The 20288-nt window shown below is 42.7% G+C and overlaps 9 protein-coding genes across 9 annotated transcripts; 3 read left to right on the plus strand and 6 right to left on the minus strand.

The window, feature by feature from the left end:
• Positions 1-36: 36 nt before the first annotated feature.
• On the minus strand, positions 37-1094 carry BYT42DRAFT_14227 (bucentaur or craniofacial development-domain-containing protein). Its single transcript, XM_051562245.1, has 4 exons — positions 904-1094; positions 692-849; positions 429-611; positions 37-360 (listed from the first exon to the last, which is right to left on the minus strand). The coding sequence occupies exons 1-4, from the start codon at positions 946-948 to the stop codon at positions 81-83; spliced, it is 666 nt and encodes a 221-aa protein (XP_051428182.1). The 5' UTR covers positions 949-1094; the 3' UTR covers positions 37-80.
• BYT42DRAFT_551780 (mitochondrial import inner membrane translocase subunit tim22) lies at positions 1072-2109 on the plus strand. Its single transcript, XM_051566303.1, has 3 exons — positions 1072-1370; positions 1440-1645; positions 1742-2109. Exons 1-3 carry the CDS (start codon positions 1241-1243, stop codon positions 1895-1897), a joined length of 492 nt encoding a protein of 163 aa, XP_051428183.1. The 5' UTR covers positions 1072-1240; the 3' UTR covers positions 1898-2109.
• Positions 2110-2491: 382 nt separating this feature from the next.
• On the plus strand, positions 2492-3905 carry BYT42DRAFT_551783 (uncharacterized protein). The gene is made up of 5 exons (XM_051566304.1): positions 2492-2720; positions 2793-2941; positions 3009-3502; positions 3597-3806; positions 3865-3905. Exons 1-4 carry the CDS (start codon positions 2554-2556, stop codon positions 3798-3800), a joined length of 1014 nt encoding a protein of 337 aa, XP_051428184.1. The 5' UTR covers positions 2492-2553; the 3' UTR covers positions 3801-3806; positions 3865-3905.
• On the minus strand, positions 3842-5623 carry BYT42DRAFT_609426 (putative adenylate kinase; the record flags this gene model as incomplete). The annotated part of the gene is made up of 8 exons (XM_051571263.1): positions 3842-3914; positions 3996-4142; positions 4212-4345; positions 4421-4572; positions 4636-4871; positions 4946-5254; positions 5321-5443; positions 5499-5623. 8 exons carry the CDS (start codon positions 5621-5623, stop codon positions 3842-3844), a joined length of 1299 nt encoding a protein of 432 aa, XP_051428185.1.
• An 869-nt stretch (positions 5624-6492) lies between these two features.
• On the plus strand, positions 6493-8663 carry BYT42DRAFT_601268 (ABC1 family-domain-containing protein). The gene is made up of 6 exons (XM_051571026.1): positions 6493-7200; positions 7275-7513; positions 7574-7679; positions 7735-7816; positions 7895-8407; positions 8471-8663. Exons 1-6 carry the CDS (start codon positions 6518-6520, stop codon positions 8519-8521), a joined length of 1674 nt encoding a protein of 557 aa, XP_051428186.1. The 5' UTR covers positions 6493-6517; the 3' UTR covers positions 8522-8663.
• Positions 8664-13022: 4359 nt separating this feature from the next.
• BYT42DRAFT_488769 (uncharacterized protein) lies at positions 13023-14027 on the minus strand (the record flags this gene model as incomplete). Its single annotated transcript, XM_051563897.1, has 1 exon — positions 13023-14027. One exon carries the CDS (start codon positions 14025-14027, stop codon positions 13023-13025), a length of 1005 nt encoding a protein of 334 aa, XP_051428187.1.
• A 1250-nt stretch (positions 14028-15277) lies between these two features.
• On the minus strand, positions 15278-16761 carry BYT42DRAFT_596418 (uncharacterized protein; the record flags this gene model as incomplete). Its single annotated transcript, XM_051570931.1, is given in 3 exon segments — positions 15278-15305; positions 15317-15835; positions 16557-16761. The coding sequence occupies 3 exon segments, from the start codon at positions 16583-16585 to the stop codon at positions 15278-15280; spliced, it is 576 nt and encodes a 191-aa protein (XP_051428188.1). The 5' UTR covers positions 16586-16761.
• On the minus strand, positions 16762-18152 carry BYT42DRAFT_551795 (uncharacterized protein). The gene is made up of 4 exons (XM_051566305.1): positions 17913-18152; positions 17708-17850; positions 17558-17596; positions 16762-17483 (listed from the first exon to the last, which is right to left on the minus strand). Exons 1-4 carry the CDS (start codon positions 18079-18081, stop codon positions 17247-17249), a joined length of 588 nt encoding a protein of 195 aa, XP_051428189.1. The 5' UTR covers positions 18082-18152; the 3' UTR covers positions 16762-17246.
• Positions 18153-18727: 575 nt separating this feature from the next.
• Positions 18728-20247, minus strand: BYT42DRAFT_609431 (Squalene/phytoene synthase-domain-containing protein; the record flags this gene model as incomplete). Its single annotated transcript, XM_051571264.1, has 2 exons — positions 18728-19216; positions 19294-20247. 2 exons carry the CDS (start codon positions 20245-20247, stop codon positions 18728-18730), a joined length of 1443 nt encoding a protein of 480 aa, XP_051428190.1.
• Between the last annotated feature and the right edge of the window lie 41 nt (positions 20248-20288).

Consider the following 20288-nt stretch of genomic DNA (forward strand, 5'->3'; position numbering starts at 1 on the left):
GAACAAGATGATGGTAAAATGTTGTGATTGATGGTGATTTTTTGGGGGAACGGAATATGTGTATGATATTTTTGAGTTTGTTACTTTTTGAGAGATCTCTGCCCGGTTTTGAGATGGGTTAAACGACGATCGTCCACCCGATTAAGAAATGCCACTTTTTCCATGTAACCATCCTTATTGCGATATTTCAAATCGTCGCGAATGCCTTCCCGATCCACATAGTGTTGCCAATCCAGTCGACTCTTGTCCAGAGTATTCATTTTAGGCACCTTGATGTTATACTGTGACACCAAATCCGATAATGTTGACTTGGGCCGTCGAATGGTGTTGGCTGATTTACGAGGCTTTTCCGGTGTTGAACTAAAAAGTGAAACGGCGCAAGTTAAATTTTTTGACAAAAAAATGCAAGCATCTTTTTTTTGACATACGTCTTTTCATGTGTTGGTGCAGGTGCCTGATTAAGGGAAGCAGATATATCATCCAACGGGTGTTTGGTGATATCATCAGTTGGTGTAAGCGGTTCTTTCTTGTTTGACGGTTTCGCGTTCATTTCTTTCCAGATAGCATCGATCCTAGCCTTTTTGTTGACTTTGTCTTCCTCATTCTCAATTCTAACGGAAACGAAAAAGATCACTGTCAGCTTTTTTCTGAATCATGAATGCCATGATTGCCATGTTCGAATGAGCCATACTTTGTCCGTTTGAGAGTGATCGTATCTGTATCTGCTTTGCGTTTAGTGGAAAGATGTGCTGCATCATCGTCTTGAGGAGTATCGACTTCATCCACCTCATCGGCGTCATGTTCACTATCCTCGTCGTTATCGCTGTGCTCCTCCGCTGCTTCTACGCGCTAATGTTAGTGGTTGTTTTTGCTGCTTGTCATTTTTAAGCTTCTCAAGCTTACGATCGGGGATATAGTCAGAATCGTCATCGGAATCTTCGAGATCATTTGGGTGTTCACCGTATGTCCCTTCTTCCAGCAAAAGATTCAGTTTATCGTCAGATGGCATTATAAAAATAAATATAGAAAAAAAAGTAATAAGAGAAACCCAAGCACAGCCAGCAGGAAGCGAAAAAAAAAAAAAGAAAAAAATTTGAATTCAAGAAAAAATTCGGTGAGTTCTGTCTCAGATATTTAAAACTCAATTTTGGGATGTGACTCTTCTCTCTCCGCAACAAAGCCATCCTTTCTATTTCTTCACCTTTTTTTGTTCCCCTTTTTGCCTTTTTAATATACTGACATGGCGAGTCCAATGGCTACTGCAATGGGAGGCAATCCCGGTATTCCCGAAGATCAACAACAAACAATTAAGATGATTCAGGGTCTCATGGAATCCTGTCCTGTAAAAACTGGCATGGCAGGCGGTGCTGGTAAGTTAAACCATGACAAAGTGCTTTTTAAAAGCGCAGTACTGACAGAACATGTGACGTTTGCCTTAGGTTTTGTCATGGGTGGTGCATTTGGTCTATTCATGTCGTCTTTTGAATATGCCGGACCTACTGTCAATGAAGACATTGTGAATCAGTCAACGAAACAGCAACTGAAGCATGCGTTAAAGGATATGGGTTCTCGATCGTGGTCCATGGCCAAGAATTTTGCTGTGGTCGGTGCCATTTATTCCGGCTCAGAATGCTGCATTGAATCCGTAAGTGTTGCAATCAAATAGAAAGTAGTGAAAAGAAATTATGGGGTATTTGAGTTCCGAGAAAGCTTATATTTCCTTCTTTCCAATTTTGCACAGTACCGCGCAAAGAACGATCTGTATAATAGTGCTATAGCAGGTTGCTTCACAGGTGGTGTATTGGCTGCAAAGGCAGGTCCTCAAGCAACCATGTTTGGATGTGCAGGTTTCGCTGCTTTCTCCACTGCCATTGATATGTACATGCGTAGAGATTAGACAACTATAGAAGGGGTGGATACATCTAACGACAAGAGATACCCGGCTACAAACCCACTGCCAATTTCCCACTCTCTTTCGGTCATTCTAGAAAAAAAAACATTTACAGCTTGATGTATAGACATAAAAACACAAATCAGGGGTTCTGACTGCATATTGAAAATCTTTTAATGAATAGAGCACATTTTATTTTAATCCTCCATCCAAAAATGGATCCAAATCAAACTGCATTTTCTATACGTGCAAGCTCTGACTTTCTGTTCTTTTTCTGCTTGCCATCCTGATAATAACTTCGACATTGTTGTTTTCCTTGGACACTGTACAGTACGTACTGTGCTTTTGTTCTTCCATTCGATATTGATGAGCGATTACTACAACTAACAAAGCTATCGTTTTCTACGCTATCTCTTCCATCTGTCAATGCAAGCTAGAAATGAATGAGTAAAGACTATAATTCGACAATCAACTTTTCAGAAACGACTGCGGCGAGGAGAACCATACTTTATTTATGACTCATGCACTTTTTTCCCCGGTTTTGCCAAAATCAGGCACCCGTGTCCGCGTGCCATGTCGGAATTGCAAAAAGCCGGCATCACCAAGGTTTATATGTCGCTCAGGACGACTGCGGCAGGTTTTTCGTTTTCTCACCTGCAACCATGGACTTTGTACAATTTTGCAAGAAGCTACCCAAGATTGAGCTCCATGCTCACATTAACGGAAGCATTAGTCCACAAACTATGAAAGAGCTGGTCAAGCGCAAAAAGGCAACGAAGCCTGAACTGGCTGACTTTTCTATTCCAGAGGGTTTAGAATATATTACAGAGTAAATGGCATTCCTCGCTGTTGATTTTACACTCCATTCTTGACCATGTCGACTGACGGTTCTGTCTATTAGCTTCTTTCCCCTCTTCAAGTTTATATACCAACTGACCGACGACGAGGAGTCTGTGCGTTTGGTGACTCGTCGTACGATTGATGAATTTGCCGAGGACGGTGTACGGTACCTTGAACTGCGCAGTACACCGCGCGCAAATCCCGAAACTGGTACATATCTGTGATGCTGATGCAGGAAATAGTAGCGTGTTTATTAAATGCTTGAAACAATCACTAGGCATGACCAAGGAATCATATGTGGCTTCAGTCTTGTCTGTTGTCAATGAACCACGCCAGAATATCCGGGTAAAATTGATTATCTCGATTGATCGCCGAAACACGCTGGAAGAAGCTCAAGAGGTAGTGGATTTGGCGATTAAGTTCCGAGATCAAGGCATCGTAGGTATTGATCTCTGCGGAGATGTCATGGTGGGCTCCTTTGACAAGTTAAAGCCGGCATTTGAGCGAGCCAAAGCGGAGCATTTCAAAATTACACTGCATTTCAATGAAGTCAAGGAGAACATCCCCGAAGCCCCTAGTATGCTTTCAGTCAATCCTGACAGACTAGGCCATGCTACACTTCTTGATGACGCGTCACGTGAAACGATCTACAAGAATCAGTGCCCTATTGAGGTTTGCATGACATCCAACGTGTTGTGCAAAACTGTTTCTTCTTATGAAGCCCATCACGTAAAAGATTTACTTAAACAAGGCCATCCATTTGTCCTTTGCGTAAGTTCCCAACTACAAATCTGCTAGGGCTTAAGCAGCATGACCGGTGTACGGACCTTTTTCTTCTTTTTCAAAGTCTAATAGATCGCCGTAGACTGACGACAAGGGAGTTTTCTTCTCTGAATTATCCAACGAGTATGCAAAGGCAGGCGTGGCTTTTGACATGACGCGCGAACAATTATTTCAAGCTTCCTTCCAAGCCATTGATGCTATATTTGATGATGACAGGGTGAAGGAAACGCTTAAACAAGACTGGCAAACTTGGCGGAAGCTCAACCAACAAGAATTCAGCGGCTAATACATGGTATGATAAATTTGCCCTTTTAGTAAACTATCCGGTTAATCGAATTTTTGCTCCAAAGGTCGAATGTAGTGTTTTGGGAAATCAACATTCAGCATATAAACGTGATGTCTGATAGTTGAAGTTAAAATATGTTAGCCATTCATTTTTTCTTACCAAACTGCAAAATAAACATGAATTTGGCCCACTTACGTTTCTTGTTCAATGTTTCCTGTCTGCAGGTCGACACGCACCGGTACATGATGGATTCGACTATCAAAGGAAACATGGTAACCTCGCTCAGATAGAACGTCCATAACGATATTTACAAAATGGTTATTTGCCAAAGCTGGATCCTCACTGATGCATGGGGTTCAATTAGTGGGAAAACTTGAGACAGATTTTTCATTTCTTCATTATTTTACTCACGTTCGGATATTCGCATGGCCGCTGATAGAGTGTCGTTGCACTTGAGGTATCACACTCCTGTCGATAAATTGAATTGCTCTCTGTAAAGTCTCAGGTTCGGAATCTTGATAATGTTCAAGACGACTGATGAGGTCCTGTTATTGCGAGAAAAAGCAAAAACAGTCATGAGGGATTTGTTTTCTCCTACATACACTGTAGCGAACACGTACCTGACGGGCATGAATACCAATTTGAGTGGCTACCGGAATATGAGAAATGGCGTCAAAACAGTCTGAATCTAATTCTAACGAAGACTGATATTCGAATTCTTTGAGGATAATTTGCATGACATCCTTGATGGTGCCCGTGGCATTGACAAGATCTATATTCATTGTAAACTATAAATATTCGATGTCACCCACGTTATTCCTCTGAGCTGACTTACGAAATGGAAACATTTTTGAGAGTTTCAACAGTGATCCATAATGAGCCTTGAAGATGGAGTATCGTTCGCGAATCAAGGTTTCATCATTGTCCGTGACACGTTCCTCCCAAAGGACGCCTTGGCCTGTTTTGCGCACTTGCATATTATGCTCTCGAATCATTCGGCCACGGATCAACTGTCGTTGGACAGAAATCTCTTCATCCACATAAAGAACAGCGATGCGGAATACAGGCCGTCTAGCAGAAAAAAAAACCAACAATACCATCATGAGTTGTCGGACAATACGATAAATGACAAGTGTCTGACATACGGGAAATGATCGCGCAATGATGTATCCCAAAATTCACGCCGGAGTTCTGTCATTTTATCATGCAGCATTTTCAAAGCTTCCACTTGGATATCGGTACGAGGAAACCCATCCACGAGCACACCCACTGTAGGATCGCAATCGAGCATCGCATGAAGTAACAGCTCGATCACATAGCGATCAGAAATCATTTGCCCTTGATTGATGAGCTGCTTGCACTCCGGTGTTTGAAGTAATTGAGACACAGAAATAGGTGCGTTGGTGATCCCGCGTGCTCGTAATATCGAAGGCGTATGTGTCCCTTTACCCGATCTGTTCATATTAATAACGATCAAAAAGTTTCTCCATCCATTGATCGCTTTCTCAACTTAAGCCTACCCTGGTGCACCCATCAAAAAGATAAATTCGCGTGGTAAATGAATGTTTTCTCTTCCGTAATGGTCCTCAATATGCTTCCACGCTTGATTAAATATGAGCTTTGCATCTTTGATCTCGCTCACTCTATCATGCCGTAAGCCCTTTTGCGTCGGCATCAAAAGATTTCAGGCACCCATACCTTGATTCCTGATTTTCATTCAGATTCACAGCCGCGCTGCGTGCTGATGTTGTCGCTGTACGAATGACTGGAATGACACTCATGGCGTGAGCGGATGGATAAAATTTGCCTTGCTGCTCGAGCATGGCAACACTTACAACTATGCTGAATTTGGCGGTTGCCATAAGGATAACCGGTGTAACGGATAGCCCTGACCGCAACGGTTGGACTTCCTTTTATAGTGCGAATCGCACCCGGAGTTGGGTTAAAGACCAGGCTGAAAAGATGGCGAAAGGACATTGGATGGGAAGCAAGCAAGTGTTACTGAACAACGAATAAGAAGCCAAAGAGACAAAACGGTTCGAATTCATTAGGAATAAGTTTACACGTGATTGAATCAAAACATTTGCCCCCCTTGTCATTCTGTCACAGCCGCAGATGCTGGGGTAACTGTAACGATGGATACGCTAAAATCCATCCCAGACACTGCATCTTTCATATCACTCAGGCAACATCATCCGTGATTATTCCTGACGTGACCATCATGCTAGCCACATTCAGTGATCATGAGGTAACAGCATATGTGGATGCGATATGCACGTTTTGACTGAGGTTGCAATGTTTGTCTGCTTATATCGGACCACTGCATCAATACTGCTTTCCATTGGTTATTTTAATCTGGCCGTAATGAATCGTGGAAACTATGGACTTTTTGTTGTGTGCGTTGGGGCATTTGCATGTACGGTATTATTAAGGGCGAGTTATCATTCATTTGCTGATAACTGGCTCATTTGCACTTACAATAGCAATAGCAGCATTTGGCGCGTTTCATTATCGATAATCATGATGACAGTCTGCTCTCTTTATCGAAGCGTCAGAAATCAATATTCTGATAATGATTGGCCAGCGTGGGAATCACGGCAAGTCGATCCGGGAAAAAAAAAATTCACCGTCATTGTGAAGTCACGACATCTTTTTTCGGAGAGCGGGCAAAAAATTGCATAATTTAGCCGCCTGGACTGGTAAGCAATATCCAGCCTATGTTCCGTAAAGTAGTGAGAACGTCCTCCAAGGTTCTTTTAGGGACTACTGTACTTGGTGTCGGTGCTTATGGCATAGATTCTCGAACGGAGGCCCAACTTTTACAACGTAATGTTCGCACGTTTTATAATGGCGTTGCATTCGCTCTAGACTACAAACTCAATTTCCGTCCACCACGCCATGCTGGTGACATGGATGCATTCGATGCACTTCATGAACGACTGGCCAATCGTATGTTTGATCTATTTGCTGACAACGGTGGCCTCTATATCAAGATGGGACAAGCCATTGGAACGCAAGCGGCCATGTTGCCTCCAGCATATCAAAAGCGGGCGAGGGAGCTATTTGACTCCGCACCAGCTGTTCCTTTTGAAGTGGTGCAGCGAGTATTTATGGAAGATAATAACGGACTGCATCCAAATGAAGTATTTGCCGAGTTTGATACCAAGCCTATAGCATCGGCTTCCATTGCCCAAGTCCACAAAGCTCGACTGAAGAACGGAGACTGGGTAGCTGTGAAAATCCAGAAACCGGCCATTCAAAAGCAGATGAATTCGGACTTGGCAGCGTTCCGAATTATTCTCAAAGTTTATGAAAAGATCTTTGACCTACCGTTAACCTGGAGTGCCGATTACATAGAGAAACATACCCGCATGGAAGCCGATTTCGAGAGTGAAGCAAGGTAAGATGAGGGTGCATCATCGTATCACCGATCTGGTATGGCGGGAAAGCTCACCCGGAATTTGGCATTCACAGAAACGCGCAAAAAGCATGGCATTTTATGCAGCAGGAAACCAGTTTACGTGATCTCGTGTATATTCCTCGCGTTTATCCGGAATTCAGTACAAAGCGTGTCCTTGTGTGCGAATGGGTTGACGGGATTCAACTGACGGACAGAGACAAAATCAAATCGGCGGGTCTCGACAGTGAGGCGGCCATGAAAATTGCCATCGATGCTTTTGCCAGTCAGATTTTCAAGAGCGGGTTCGTGCATGGTACGTTTGGGAAATGGCAATGCTGGAGGAAATATCACTAGGAGCTCACCACCAGTCTAGGAGATCCGCACCCCGGCAATGTGCTTGTTCGACCGAATCCGAAGAATAAAAGCAAGACACAGGTCGTCATCATTGATCACGGACTGTATATCCAGGAATCCGAAAAGTGGGTATTCTACTTGAATGGCAAGGAACACACGTTACCTAACCTCGTTTTATAGATTCCGCTTAGAATATTGTAAACTGTGGGAAGCGCTTTTCATGCTGGATATGAAGACCATGAATAAAATATGCGAAAGCTGGGTACGTACTGGGAAGACAGGTTGCGACGCGATCGCTAGTCAGTGGATTGATCAATGTTTGATTTTGCATGTGCTCTAGGGTATTCATGACTCGAATATCTTTGCTTCGATCACTCTACAAAAGCCATTCTCGCCAAACAAAGCCGTCCATCTTGGAAAGCAGACTCTGAATGCTCACGACATGTACGAGCTGCAAGTCAACCTCAAGCACCGTATTAAATACTTCTTACAAGATCAAGCATTATTTCCTCGCGAACTTATCTTCATTTCACGCAACATGAATATCGTACGTGCCAACAATAAGGTGTTGGGAAGCCCCGTCAATCGTATCAACGTCATGGCACGCTGGGCGGTGCGAGGCTTATCTGTCCGCAATGATCCTTCAACACACGAAATGGCTAAACTGTCGATTACCCAGTGGATGAGGCTTCATATCCGTGGCACATTTCACACTATCCTTTTCGACTGCAGCTTATTCCTGATGAGTCTGAGTTTCTGGATCGTCAAACTGCGGGAACGAGCTGTCAGCCTGTGGAAAGGTACTGCAAGCAAAGGTTTTGAAGACATCTTGGACGATAAACTGAAAGAGCAGGTAAGAAAAACGCTTTGTAAAGTTTTGGTCTGGTAAACTAATCATCATTTTTACAAACTTTAGATCCAGCGTCAATTTGGCGTTGTGGTGGATGATTCCATATTCGATGCATAGTAAAAATAATAATAGATGCTCCCTCCCCCCGTCTTTATACTATTTTTCTCTTTTTTTTTTGTAAATTATTTTCCAAACTTAAAATACACAAGTATGTACTTTGCGGCTTTATTCGACAAAAGATCATCCACAGCATTAACACCGGTATTATGGAAAAAGGGACGATAGTCTTGATATGTGCCAATCATTATTCCTGGAATCTTTTGGGGTCGCAACAATAATAGTGTCAAGGATGGAAAGTAAAAGCCAGGTATAAACAAAGATGGATCAAGTATATGGCACGGATTTTTGTCAGAAACAGGTTACTCGCAAAGAGGTTATTACGATGACCCTTCGCAGCTGTATCCACTACATTTAAGCTATATGCGTTCCTTCTCATGCTGAAGAGTTCAATTATTGGTGCAACTTGCGCACATTTCTATTTCTTAACATAATCCATTTAACGGATGAACCATTAAATCAAACAAGTTCAGCATAAAAAATGGGTAAATCATGCTATCTTATAGTTGGAAGACTCTTTGCTCACTCAAACTTGGGCTATACTTTCCCAGCCTGAACAACGATATTCAGCTGTAAGCGAAAAAAAAAAAAAATCTGGCAGAAGAAAAAAAAAAGTTTTGTGACTCGGGGCCCCAAAATTTTTTCCCGCAATAAAATGATGGACGCGGTGACAGGAAGTTCTTTCCCTATTTTCTCATCTATAACAAAGTACGTATACTTGGCCCATCCATGTGGCAAAACACATCCATCCATCCACGCACCATTCATCCATTACACTAAACGATGGATGAAGCAAATGCATAGATGGATGGTAATTATTTGGTGCTTTTGAGAGTCAGTTATTAATCCTCTTCCTTTTTTTTTACTTTTGATAGTCGCCATGGGTAAGGAGAAGACTCACGTTAACGTCGTCGTCATTGGTCACGTCGATTCCGGCAAGTCCACCACCACTGGTCACTTGATTTACAAGTGCGGTGGTATTGACAAGCGTACCATTGAAAAGTTCGAGAAGGAAGCCGCCGAACTCGGTAAGGGTTCCTTCAAGTACGCTTGGGTTCTTGACAAGCTCAAGGCTGAACGTGAGCGTGGTATCACCATCGATATCGCCTTGTGGAAGTTCGAAACCCCCAAGTACCACGTTACTGTCATTGATGCCCCCGGCCATCGTGATTTCATCAAGAACATGATTACCGGTACCTCCCAGGCTGATTGCGGTATCTTGATTATTGCTGCCGGTACTGGTGAATTCGAAGCTGGTATCTCCAAGGATGGTCAGACCCGTGAGCACGCTTTGTTGGCTTTCACCCTCGGTGTCCGTCAGCTCATCGTTGCCATCAACAAGATGGATTCCACCAAGTGGTCCGAAGCCCGTTACAACGAAATCGTTAAGGAAGTCTCCGCTTTCATCAAGAAGATCGGTTTCAACCCCAAGGCTGTTCCCTTCGTCCCCATCTCTGGCTGGCACGGTGACAACATGTTGGAAGAATCTACCAACATGCCCTGGTTCAAGGGATGGACCAAGGAAACCAAGGCTGGTTCCAAGACTGGTAAGACCCTTCTTGAAGCCATCGACAACATCGAACCCCCGGTGCGTCCCTCCGACAAGCCCCTCCGTCTTCCCCTCCAGGATGTCTACAAGATTGGTGGTATCGGTACTGTGCCCGTTGGTCGTGTTGAAACTGGTGTTATCAAGGCTGGTATGGTCGTCACTTTCGCCCCTGCCAACGTCACCACTGAAGTCAAGTCCGTCGAAATGCATCACGAACAGCTCGTTGAAGGTGTTCCTGGTGACAACGTTGGTTTCAACGTGAAGAACGTTTCCGTCAAGGATATCCGTCGTGGTAACGTCTGCTCTGACTCCAAGAACGACCCCGCCAAGGAAGCCGGTTCCTTCACCGCCCAGGTTATTGTCTTGAACCACCCTGGTCAGATTGGTGCTGGTTACGCTCCCGTCTTGGATTGCCACACTGCTCACATTGCTTGTAAGTTCGCTGAGCTCCTTGAGAAGATTGACCGTCGTTCCGGCAAGTCCCTCGAAGCTGCTCCCAAGTTCGTCAAGTCTGGTGACTCCGCCATCGTCAAGATGGTTCCCTCCAAGCCCATGTGTGTTGAAGCTTACACTGAATATCCTCCTCTTGGTCGTTTCGCTGTCCGTGACATGCGTCAAACTGTCGCTGTCGGTGTCATCAAGGCCGTTGAGAAGGTTGACAAGACTGGCAAGGTCACCAAGGCCGCTGCCAAGGCTAGCAAGAAATAAGCTATTTCCACTTAGTTTTTGCTAGATGAGACAATTCGGTTACTAGGAACTCATTGCTTTTTTAATCATTGGTCAGAAAAACATCCATGTAACCTAACATTTCAACTCAAAATATAAAAGAAAAAGGCGATTCTTCGACCTTTTTGTATCAATTTCTATATAATCCCCTTTGACATCTCTCATTTCTGTTATATGATGTGTGATTATTGTATCGATCTGGAAAACTCATGTTGAGTAGAATACCTCTCTATTTCCCAGCCATCACGTGGGTAAAAAAAAAAGGTGCACATGATAGATGTTTGAGCGCGTCTCACCAGCTTATCACTGTTCTTGCTGTCTTTTTTAAGAGATCGTTGTTGTTTGATAGATGACAGCCCAGTTGATCGTTGAATGATCCTACGCTCATAGAATGCCATAGCAACGAACCGATTGTTTATGCAAATTAGAAGTGGGAAGCTTGATTGTATTCAGATAGCACGCAATGAAGAGGTACCCCTTCAGCACAAAATCTTCACAAGCCCGTAGTATATTTTCCAGTGAGGGTAAACTAGTCATGCCACGTCCCTCCGAATTATTTCTGGATGCAAACTATCATCAGTGGTCATGGCTGTAACTCTGTGGAAGCATTGTGCATCAGTTGATTTCAGCACAGACCAGCTTACCGCCAGCTAAGAATAAATTCTAACTACAGTCATTTCAAAAAGTAAAGTCGCTGGTTTTGAATTTGATGTCGTGCAAGAAGTTTGTGTGTTCAACAACAATGTCGACTGATCCAAAAATAAAGTCGTGTTCACGTGTCCTGGACCTTGTTTATTTTTACTTGTCGCTTAGTAATTATCCAATAAAATTTCTTGGCATTAATACGGAGTTTAAAAATTACCATTTCGCGGATGTTGCCCGAAGGGGCATTATCTTGTCATGGATAATGCTCCAATCCATAGCTCAACTGACATTGGAAAGTATATTCACTCTCGAGGGTATCGATTTGTCTATCTTCCTCCGTATTCTCCTGAACTGAATCCAATTGAGCAGTTCTGGTCAGTTGTCAAGAGTAAAGTTAAGCGAAATAGGGGTTTCTGGAAAAAGAAAACATTTGATGACTAGGATCAGTGAAGCATGCAATAGTTTATATTTAAGTGACTTCAAAGGATTTGTTTCTCATTCTGCTAAATGTTTTAGCAAGTGTCTCAACAAAGAAAAGTTATAGAGTTTCTATCAGTTTTGGCAACTTGGTGCAAAAAAAAAAAAAAAAAAAAAAAAAAAAAAAAAAAGAGCTCGAGACAAAGAACCCATACACCACGACATAGTCAAAAGCCCAAAATGCAGTGATAAGAATTGGGTAAACAGTAACTTAAGGAACATATAATTCATAAAATATCTAGGCTGCTAAAGCTAAGCTAGCAAAAATGCTTAGGCTGCTACAGCTAGGCTAGCAAAAATTGCTTAGGCTGCTACAGCTAGGCTAGCAAAAATTGCTTAGGCTGCTAAAGCTAGGCTATGTGATATCAAGCACGAAAAAATTATAATAAAACAAAAAAAAACCAAATAATAAGTGATCTGACTAGCTGACTATCAAAGAATAAATCTTCTGCTTTATTCACAATTTGGAACTCTCTCTTTTATACTTTTTCTAATAAATTGTGCAACCTGGTAATTGTTGAAGATGTGTAGCTGATTGGTATCTTGTAAGTACCAATCATCAATACCTTCTTAATTACTAACTCTCTAATGAATATCTTACAATCCATAGAAAGCAATGCCATTATCCCATGTACCTTATTGGATACATTCAAGAATTATAATTATGTAAGATGTGATCTATTATTAATGCTGCGATGACTGGCTACAAGGATTAAAGGTGCCTGAATCGGGGAGCCTGTATACAACAGGCTAGCAAAAATGCTGGCTGGTAAAGCTAGGCTGGTAAAGCTAGGCTAGCAAAAATGCTAGGCTGGTAAAGCTAGGCTAGCAAAAATGCTAGGCTGGTAAAAAAAAAGCTAAGCTAGCAAAAATGCTAGGCTGGTAAAAAAAAGCTAGGCTAGCAAAAATGCTAGGCTGGTAAAAAAAGCTAGGCTAGCAAAAATGCTAGATTGAAAAAAAATGCCGAGCCTAGCAAAATATTCTTGCTGCTAAGACGACCATGCTCATGCACAAGAGAAAGCTGTTACGCATTCGGCCCAAGTGGCATAGATGCCTTTGTCAACTATTCATTTTTTTTATTAAACTAAAAAACTGAGAAAGATGTCAATTGTGTCGTAGCTCCAGGCTGCATTGTCGCTTGCGATTTTTAGATTCGGAAAAAAGCTGATGAATTTTGGCCATGGACAAAGTTGGGGCGTGTCGATTGCTGATGACATTTGGGTGAGCTGCACGAACACAAAGCCGGTCAAATGCATCCAAAACCTTGAGGATCGCGGGTGCCTCGGTGATCAAGGCGGGCAAGTTTTGAATGCTGTCCGGTATCTGGATTTTTGCAATCGAGATCAGGGTATAAAGGCTCTGGGCTGGCAAGGTGAGCACGTAAAAGACAACTGTCCTGCCAATGATTTGGATGCCTAAAATGCCTTCGAAGAGTTGACTATCTAGCGCTTCCTTGCAAAATATGGCAACCTTGATGAGATCTCTGCACAAACCGAAATGGTCACAACCATGTACAGCTGGTTTTGCTTCACCATATGCAAGGCTGCCTGTCCATTTGACACCACATGATCTGGTTACGCAGACATCAGGACGAGATCGAGTCGATTCGTTAGCCTTGGCCTCCAAAGTTCTTTCGTCTGTCCATCGCAGGTACACGCCATTGTCTGGATCATCGAAGAGCCCTGCCAGAAAGGGCTCCGCGAAACGAGAGCAAAGTTCGGATTCATTCATGTTTTCATCCAATGCAAAAAAAGGAAGCTTTGCCACCAAGTTTGCCAACATCTTCGCCATCCGCTTTTCCTTGCCTTGCAGCGACATTGCCTTCAGTTTGATCTCTGCCGCATCACGATCGATATCCTTGTTCAGGAATTGTTCAATGACATTAAGGAAGCTTGTTGTGGTTGTGAGGGGTAGTGGTATGCGCTTGATGTCGAATAACTGCCGGATATGAACATTGGTTGTATGCCAGTCATCATAGTCGAAAAATGGCTTTAATTCGTCAGGATACTTGTTGGAATCTAACAGTAACACTGACGTCGATGCAAGGGCCAGGATCAGATCGTCTTCCAAAGATTGCTTCCACTTGTTGATCACCAATGAAGTCTTCATCTCATGGAAAGCATTCGACACGCTAAAGCCGTTGGCCACCACTAAGTGCTTTCCGAGTGGTTGATCCAGATTCACGCCATCGAGGCAAAGATTTTCGTTATATTGTCGCTTTCGCTCGGTGCTAATGATGGAAGAACTAGAGTTACTGGCACTGGAAGAAACGCTGGAGCGCGAGCTGCATGACTCCCGGCCATGTTGAACTTCCTCGTGTTGCTCTTGAAAGATTTCCTTTTTTTTCCCATTTCAACATGCCAGGACCAACTGTTGTATTCCTTGTTCATCGTTGTTTTAGGTGCAACGATCGAAAGCTCAAGCTATCTTCTGCACAAAGCTTACGGCGTCATTTGACCAGCCATCATCTATTTCAGTTCCCAGTCGCATGGACACCATTCGGCGACACAACAGCAACAGTTATATCTTTGTCCGTGAACCCTCCAGCTCCTCGAACGATCTCAAAATTCGACAGCACTTTGCTTGCCCTTGCTGTGCCGATCATTTCGCTAACTTGTCTCATCTTGAAGCCCACTTCACGATAGACCACCAGCAGTACCTTAATATTGAGTAGACGTGCTTGATATCACATAGCCTAGCTTTTAGCAGCCTAGCATTTTTGCTAGCCTAGCTTTTTAGCAGCCTAGATATTTTATGAATTATATGTTCCTTAAGTTACTATTTACCCAATTCTTATCACTGCATTTTGGCTTTTGACTATGTCGTGGTGTATGGGTTCTTTGTCTCGAGCTCTTTTTTTTTTTTTTTTTTTTTTTTTTTTTTTTGCACCAAGTTGCCAAAACTGATAGAAACTCTATAACTTTTCTTTGTTGAGACACTTGCTAAAACATTTAGCAGAATGAGAAACAAATCCTTTGAAGTCACTTAAATATAAACTATTGCATGCTTCACTGATCCTAGTCATCAATGTTTCTTTTTCCAGAAACCTATTTCGCTTAACTTTACTCTTGACAACTGACCAGAACTGCTCAATTGGGTTCAGTTCAGGAGAATACGGAGGAAGATAGACAAATCGATACCCTCGAGAGCGAATATACTTTCCAATGTCAGTTGAGCTATGGATTGGAGCATTATCCATGACAAGATAATGCCCCTTCATTTGTGGGTACTTGTCCATTTCATCCATTGTTGCCTTTAAAAAACTCAAGTAATGCCCTGTCACTGTTCCTATACTATAACCATCGGCTTCGCGGCCAAGCTTTCTCTTTTTAATGCGCTTTGGAACTCGCAAACTAACATTAATTAAGCCAGTGGCAGATATTGCACCTAAAATCGACGTTGCGTTCGCTTTCGTTGTGGGTACTGTAACTATTGCAGGAGTTCCCTTCTTTGACCAAGTCATACCTCGTTTCAAATTGATATGAAAAGCCGATTCATCAAGAAAGACACAATTTGTTGTAAAATCCATGTCAGTTTGCTGCCACTTTTGTACCCAATCGTACCTTTGTTGAATCTTTTCTTCGCTATTTCTTTCTACAGGCTGAAATTGTGCCTGCTTAATAGATAGATTGCACTTAGTTGTCATGAAGTTATAAACAGTGCTACGAGAAACATTAAGATCTGCAAAACTTTGCATTAAACTTTCTGCTACTTCAGTTACAACCGCAGAAGGATTTTCATCAATGTAATTTAAAAGAAACTGCTTATGCTCCTCTCCAAGAATACGACGCCGACCTGACTTTTTCTTCTTCTCGAAAATGCTTTCAGGGTGCTCGTTATAACGTTTGACCCATCTCTGTGCTGCTCGGATATGAATACCTAATTGTCTCGCAGCAGCAGAAGCATTCAAGCATTTGCTGAAAAATAAATGAAAAAATCTAGTCTTGTCTTCATCAGAGTAATTTGTATAGCATCTTTTATTGCATTGCTCCATATCGACATCATTGTTCCTTTCATCAGTAACTGGATGAATTACAGGATTAGATGGTCTCTCTGGAGGTTTATTCATTAGGAATTGAGTACGACAACTTATTGTTTCGATAGCAAATAGCTCCTCATCAACAACAAGATCCATGGGCTCAACTCCATTCCCATCAACAACATGGCCTTGCCCATCTTCGTAAAGAAATTGCATACTCATTCTGAATGTCTCTAAAAATGTAAATACGAAAAGAAAGCAGCAAAAAGCAAGCTCCCCCCTTTTCATTGCATGGCAACATCCGCGAAATGGTAACTTTTAAACTCCGTATTAATGCCAAGAAATTTTATTGGATAATTACTAAGCGACAAGTAAAAATAAACAAGGTCCAGGACACGTGAACACGACTTTATTTTTGGATCAGTTGACATTGTTGTTGAACACACAAATTTCTTGCACGACATCAAATTCAAAACCAGCGACTTTACTTTTTGAAATGACTGTATTTCTGTCATCAAATGTCACCCGATGTCGCCATTCTGGAAATTCGCTTGAGACGCACTGAAACAATTTAAGAATAATCTCCATCATAAAATCAGATAGGTCGACTTGGTTATTTCGCCCTGCATCTACGTCGATATTAATGATAATAAACCCACGGAACCACGATGCGGTTGCAATAGACCATATTGAAGCGCTTTTAATCCGGTATTTACCTTCAAGTTTGGCAGAATCTGAAACCGTTATTATTCGGCTATCGATCAAACCTCAAGGGATGAATACAGACCAAGAAGGACAATGTGACTTTTCGCGTAAAACAGTGTACACCCTTCTAGAAGGAAACGATATAAAAAGATTCTTGTGTGGACAAGCTTGGTGAAATTCATACGTATCTGTTACCTTTAATCATTGCAACGCATCACACGTGGCGCATACAAAATTGCTCAAATTTCGTTTCCAGCGAAACAATGAGATTGACCGATCTTCAGAAAGCCATGGTTCCCTGATAACATTTCAAACATCTTTGTCGCTAAATATAGCTGTTCACTTGTTGCTGGCATGTGAAGCGAACGAGAGGACACGCTATATCTTTGCACTTTCATAACTCACAAATAGCAAGACATGCCTCAATTAATCTTAAGAAAAGCACGCTCTGATATACAAATGTCTGCATAATATAAGCTTCGAGTAACGCGTTTGTAACAATGCAGTAGACAATAGACCCCAAAGGAAAAACAAAAAAAGAAAGTTGCAACTGTGCAGAAATGCTAAAATCTGTTTATAGTAATTACTTCGTTTTTGGATCGATGAAACGAGATGCCGAGTCGTACAAAATAGTTATGGAAGGGTTACGCGAGGTAAGCAAAGGAAGTTACAAAAATAGCGAGGAAGCATAAGAGTGAGTTCCATTGAGCAGAAGAAGCCAAGTTTTGGTCCTTGAAAATACTGGTATTCCTCGTAGGCTGCGGTCCCACGCTTCCGGAATTGGACGCGGCCGATGAAGCGCTCGGCTGAGGAATTGGTGCAGGACGGATCACCAAAGGAACTGTTACGTTGGTCTGCGATATATTATCCAAGAAGATAGCCTGCAAAGGAAACACATTAGAATCGGGCATCCTGCTTTTGGTTTCCTAAAAGAAAAGCATCATTGCATCCTTACGTTGTAATTGCCTGCCTTCGTGGTGGTAGGGATATTATACTAGATTAGGACGCAAATAAAATAAGAAAAAAGACGCAATTATTCGAATCAATAATGAATTGGTAATTAAGGGTGACCCTTGCGGTGATATTTACTTGCACGAGGACTTACATCATATTGGTGTTCATACACAATGGCGCCACCATCAATGGTCTTTTGAGCACTGAACCCTTGTCCGATTTCGGCCTGAGGAACCATGACAACACTGTTTGTAGCATTGCTGGTTTCAACCAAGGTCATTGATAACTGAAGATCTAGAGAAGTAAGTTAGATACCATGGATGCTCGGTTAGAAACCGGGGAAAAAGTCTGCCTACTGTCGGCGGTTGTGTTCGCGGCAATTTGATAGATAAGAGGAAGCTTCTGGCCGGCGACATAAGGGGCGTTCGGTGTAGGCTGTGTTACATTGTATTGGTAATTAGGGGATTGTAATAATGCTTGCGCGGAGGCCGCGGCCAAGAGCAGGATAAGAGCAGTAGAGTGCATAATTGACGGAACCTTTCAAAGCAAAAAAGAAAAAGGGGGAGGAAAGAAGCTCAAACGAAAACAAAGAAAACAGGGTCGGCCAAAGTTTATTTTACGCTGGTTTTTTTTTGGCTGACAATCCGCCGCAAAAAAAAAAAAAAAATTGTTTGTGTCACCGCGTAGAATAGGTTTCTCTCGTTGACGATGACTGATTGGTGTGCCCCACCATGAGTTGCTTTATTTGACTCTTTTTTCAATCACTTCACCTTTCAACGTCTTTGTCTAAATATACGCGACAGATTTTTTTCTAAAGGTCATACTATTACCGACCCGTAACCTTTTGTGCCTGATAAAGTGACAAGATGGTCGAGATTACCTAACACCGAAAACTAATCGTGACATTCGGCAATTCCCTACACTTTCCGAATGGGGAACCAACAACATCTTGAGCATATTCGCTAGTTATGTTCCGTTATACTGGATGTAATGCAAAATTGCACATTTTTTGACCATGATCGAAAGTTATTTTTTTAATGGGAATTGATGAAGGTTCTATTATTTTGGCAAAGAATATACAGGTATTAAACAAGAAAATGATAAGGATGATGAATTGCTGACAAGATATACATAACAAAATATATGATGAAAAGGGGCAACAACAAGAGATTTACAACTTTTTCTTTGGTAACGGAGCTAACTTGATAAATGCTGAAAGTCCACGAGGCGCCGATAAGAAACGGCAACCCATGGAGTGGATAGCACGGGCAACCGGGCCATGAAAACCGTAGATACAACGCAAAGCGATCCATTGTTGCTTAGGTTTCGGGACTTTGGTGCGTAACGGGAAACCGCTATGGTTACGAAGTGTAGGGGCAATCGCCATGTAAATTTCGAAAGCGGCGCGAATAGCATCTTGAACTTCTTCTGGCAATCCATTGATTCCTCGTTGAGCTTGATCGGTGATTTGATCGGACAAGTCCAAGATACGAAGAGCATATGTTTTCAGTATATGGTCACCGATTTGTTGCGGTTCACGGCTGTGCTTCAGCATACTGTATTCCGTACTGGGGTTGCTCATGTATTGCAGCGGTACATAGCAACGGCCAACGAGGCTGTCGGCAATCACATCGCGAGCAATGTTGATCAATTGAAGACACTGTGATAAAGAAAATAAAAAAACATAATGAGATTCAAGACCGTCGACGATGCAAGTGATGGCAAATTTTAGCTTACCTGGCCTGTAGCTCGGGCTCGGGCAAGGACGGTATTGTCACGAGCGACGGTATCAGCACCATTCCAGTTTCCGCGGCCGGTCTTGTACATGATCACACATGTACAGAGTTCACCAAAGGTACCCGAAATCAGGGCAGCGTATCGGAGTAATTCCTCCTGAGAACGGATTGGTGCGCCGTTAAGATCCATTTCCCATGCATCCGTCAACTCAAACATAGCACGGGGGCATAAGTAGTGAGCAACGCGGGCAAAAGAACGAAAGACAGATAAAACATCCTCGGAAGGCAGGAGTTCTGCATACAGGGTCCAGTTGATATGGTTAGGCAGTGTTGCGTCATTCGCGATGTTGTTCGATGGTTGTTGCTGAACTTTATCGTTGTTGGAGAATGCTTCACGTAAGAATCGACGGATGATCGCCAAGTTTTCTCGGCATTCTTCAGGAGTGGGTGCATCGTCGACTAAATCATCAGCAATACGGAAAAATGCGTATATCAAGCACAGGTCTTGGCGCAAGTTGACTGGAAACAACGCCGCCATCGTTTTCCAGGATCTTGATGCAGGTCCAAGAAGTCGAATTGCGGTTTTAAGGTCATCAATTGGCCCTGCGTTCAAATCGGTCTCCGCAGGCAAGTTAGCAACGAGCTGAATCATGGCAAACCAATATTCATGCGTCAATGGGTTTTGCATCTTGGTTATCCACTTGGTATCACAAGTCACCAAATGAGGATAAGTGTTCATCAAAGCGTCCAGATGATCGAGGACACTGCACGCCATCGCAACGAGGAAACCGTACGCAGTCCAATCAAGGAACGTCCACGTGGACAGCATCTGACTCTCGATAGGAGATCGCTGGCTACTAAGAGTTCCCATGATAGCGACCATCAACGAAGTCGTGACCAAAGATTGGCAACGTCGAAGCAAGTAAGAACCGGAAAGGTACCACAAACCACCCATAATAGGGGCCAAAGTATGCCAAGCTGTTGTCGTTTGACTGT

This window comes from Radiomyces spectabilis (assembly GCF_025331425.1).
Source record: "Radiomyces spectabilis strain NRRL 2753 chromosome Unknown BYT42scaffold_1, whole genome shotgun sequence".
Lineage (NCBI taxonomy): Eukaryota > Fungi > Mucoromycota > Mucoromycetes > Mucorales > Radiomycetaceae > Radiomyces > Radiomyces spectabilis.

What these genes read in the sequence shown, in the direction of transcription:
- BYT42DRAFT_551780 (XM_051566303.1), top strand. Translation starts at nt 1,241, where the DNA reads ATGGCGAGTCCAATGGCTACTGCAATGGGAGGCAATCCCGGTATTCCC. An exon ending in TGGCATGGCAGGCGGTGCTG is followed by an intron (nt 1,371 to 1,439) that starts GTAAGTTAAACC and finishes CGTTTGCCTTAG; the next exon opens with GTTTTGTCATGGGTGGTGCA. An exon ending in CAGAATGCTGCATTGAATCC is followed by an intron (nt 1,646 to 1,741) that starts GTAAGTGTTGCA and finishes AATTTTGCACAG; the next exon opens with TACCGCGCAAAGAACGATCT.
- BYT42DRAFT_14227 (XM_051562245.1), bottom strand. Translation starts at nt 948, where the DNA reads ATGATCTCGAAGATTCCGATGACGATTCTGACTATATCCCCGATC. An exon ending in TTCTGACTATATCCCCGATC is followed by an intron (nt 850 to 903) that starts GTAAGCTTGAGA and finishes CACTAACATTAG; the next exon opens with CGCGTAGAAGCAGCGGAGGA. An exon ending in ATCACTCTCAAACGGACAAA is followed by an intron (nt 612 to 691) that starts GTATGGCTCATT and finishes CGTTTCCGTTAG; the next exon opens with AATTGAGAATGAGGAAGACA.
- BYT42DRAFT_601268 (XM_051571026.1), top strand. Translation starts at nt 6,518, where the DNA reads ATGTTCCGTAAAGTAGTGAGAACGTCCTCCAAGGTTCTTTTAGGGACT. An exon ending in GATTTCGAGAGTGAAGCAAG is followed by an intron (nt 7,201 to 7,274) that starts GTAAGATGAGGG and finishes TGGCATTCACAG; the next exon opens with AAACGCGCAAAAAGCATGGC. An exon ending in TATATCCAGGAATCCGAAAA is followed by an intron (nt 7,680 to 7,734) that starts GTGGGTATTCTA and finishes CTCGTTTTATAG; the next exon opens with ATTCCGCTTAGAATATTGTA.
- BYT42DRAFT_551795 (XM_051566305.1), bottom strand. Translation starts at nt 18,081, where the DNA reads ATGCACTCTACTGCTCTTATCCTGCTCTTGGCCGCGGCCTCCGCGCAA. An exon ending in CGCGAACACAACCGCCGACA is followed by an intron (nt 17,851 to 17,912) that starts GTAGGCAGACTT and finishes TTACTTCTCTAG; the next exon opens with ATCTTCAGTTATCAATGACC. An exon ending in CGAAGGCAGGCAATTACAAC is followed by an intron (nt 17,484 to 17,557) that starts GTAAGGATGCAA and finishes TTTCCTTTGCAG; the next exon opens with GCTATCTTCTTGGATAATAT.
- BYT42DRAFT_551783 (XM_051566304.1), top strand. Translation starts at nt 2,554, where the DNA reads ATGGACTTTGTACAATTTTGCAAGAAGCTACCCAAGATTGAGCTCCAT. An exon ending in GCGCGCAAATCCCGAAACTG is followed by an intron (nt 2,942 to 3,008) that starts GTACATATCTGT and finishes AACAATCACTAG; the next exon opens with GCATGACCAAGGAATCATAT. An exon ending in GCCATCCATTTGTCCTTTGC is followed by an intron (nt 3,503 to 3,596) that starts GTAAGTTCCCAA and finishes AGATCGCCGTAG; the next exon opens with ACTGACGACAAGGGAGTTTT.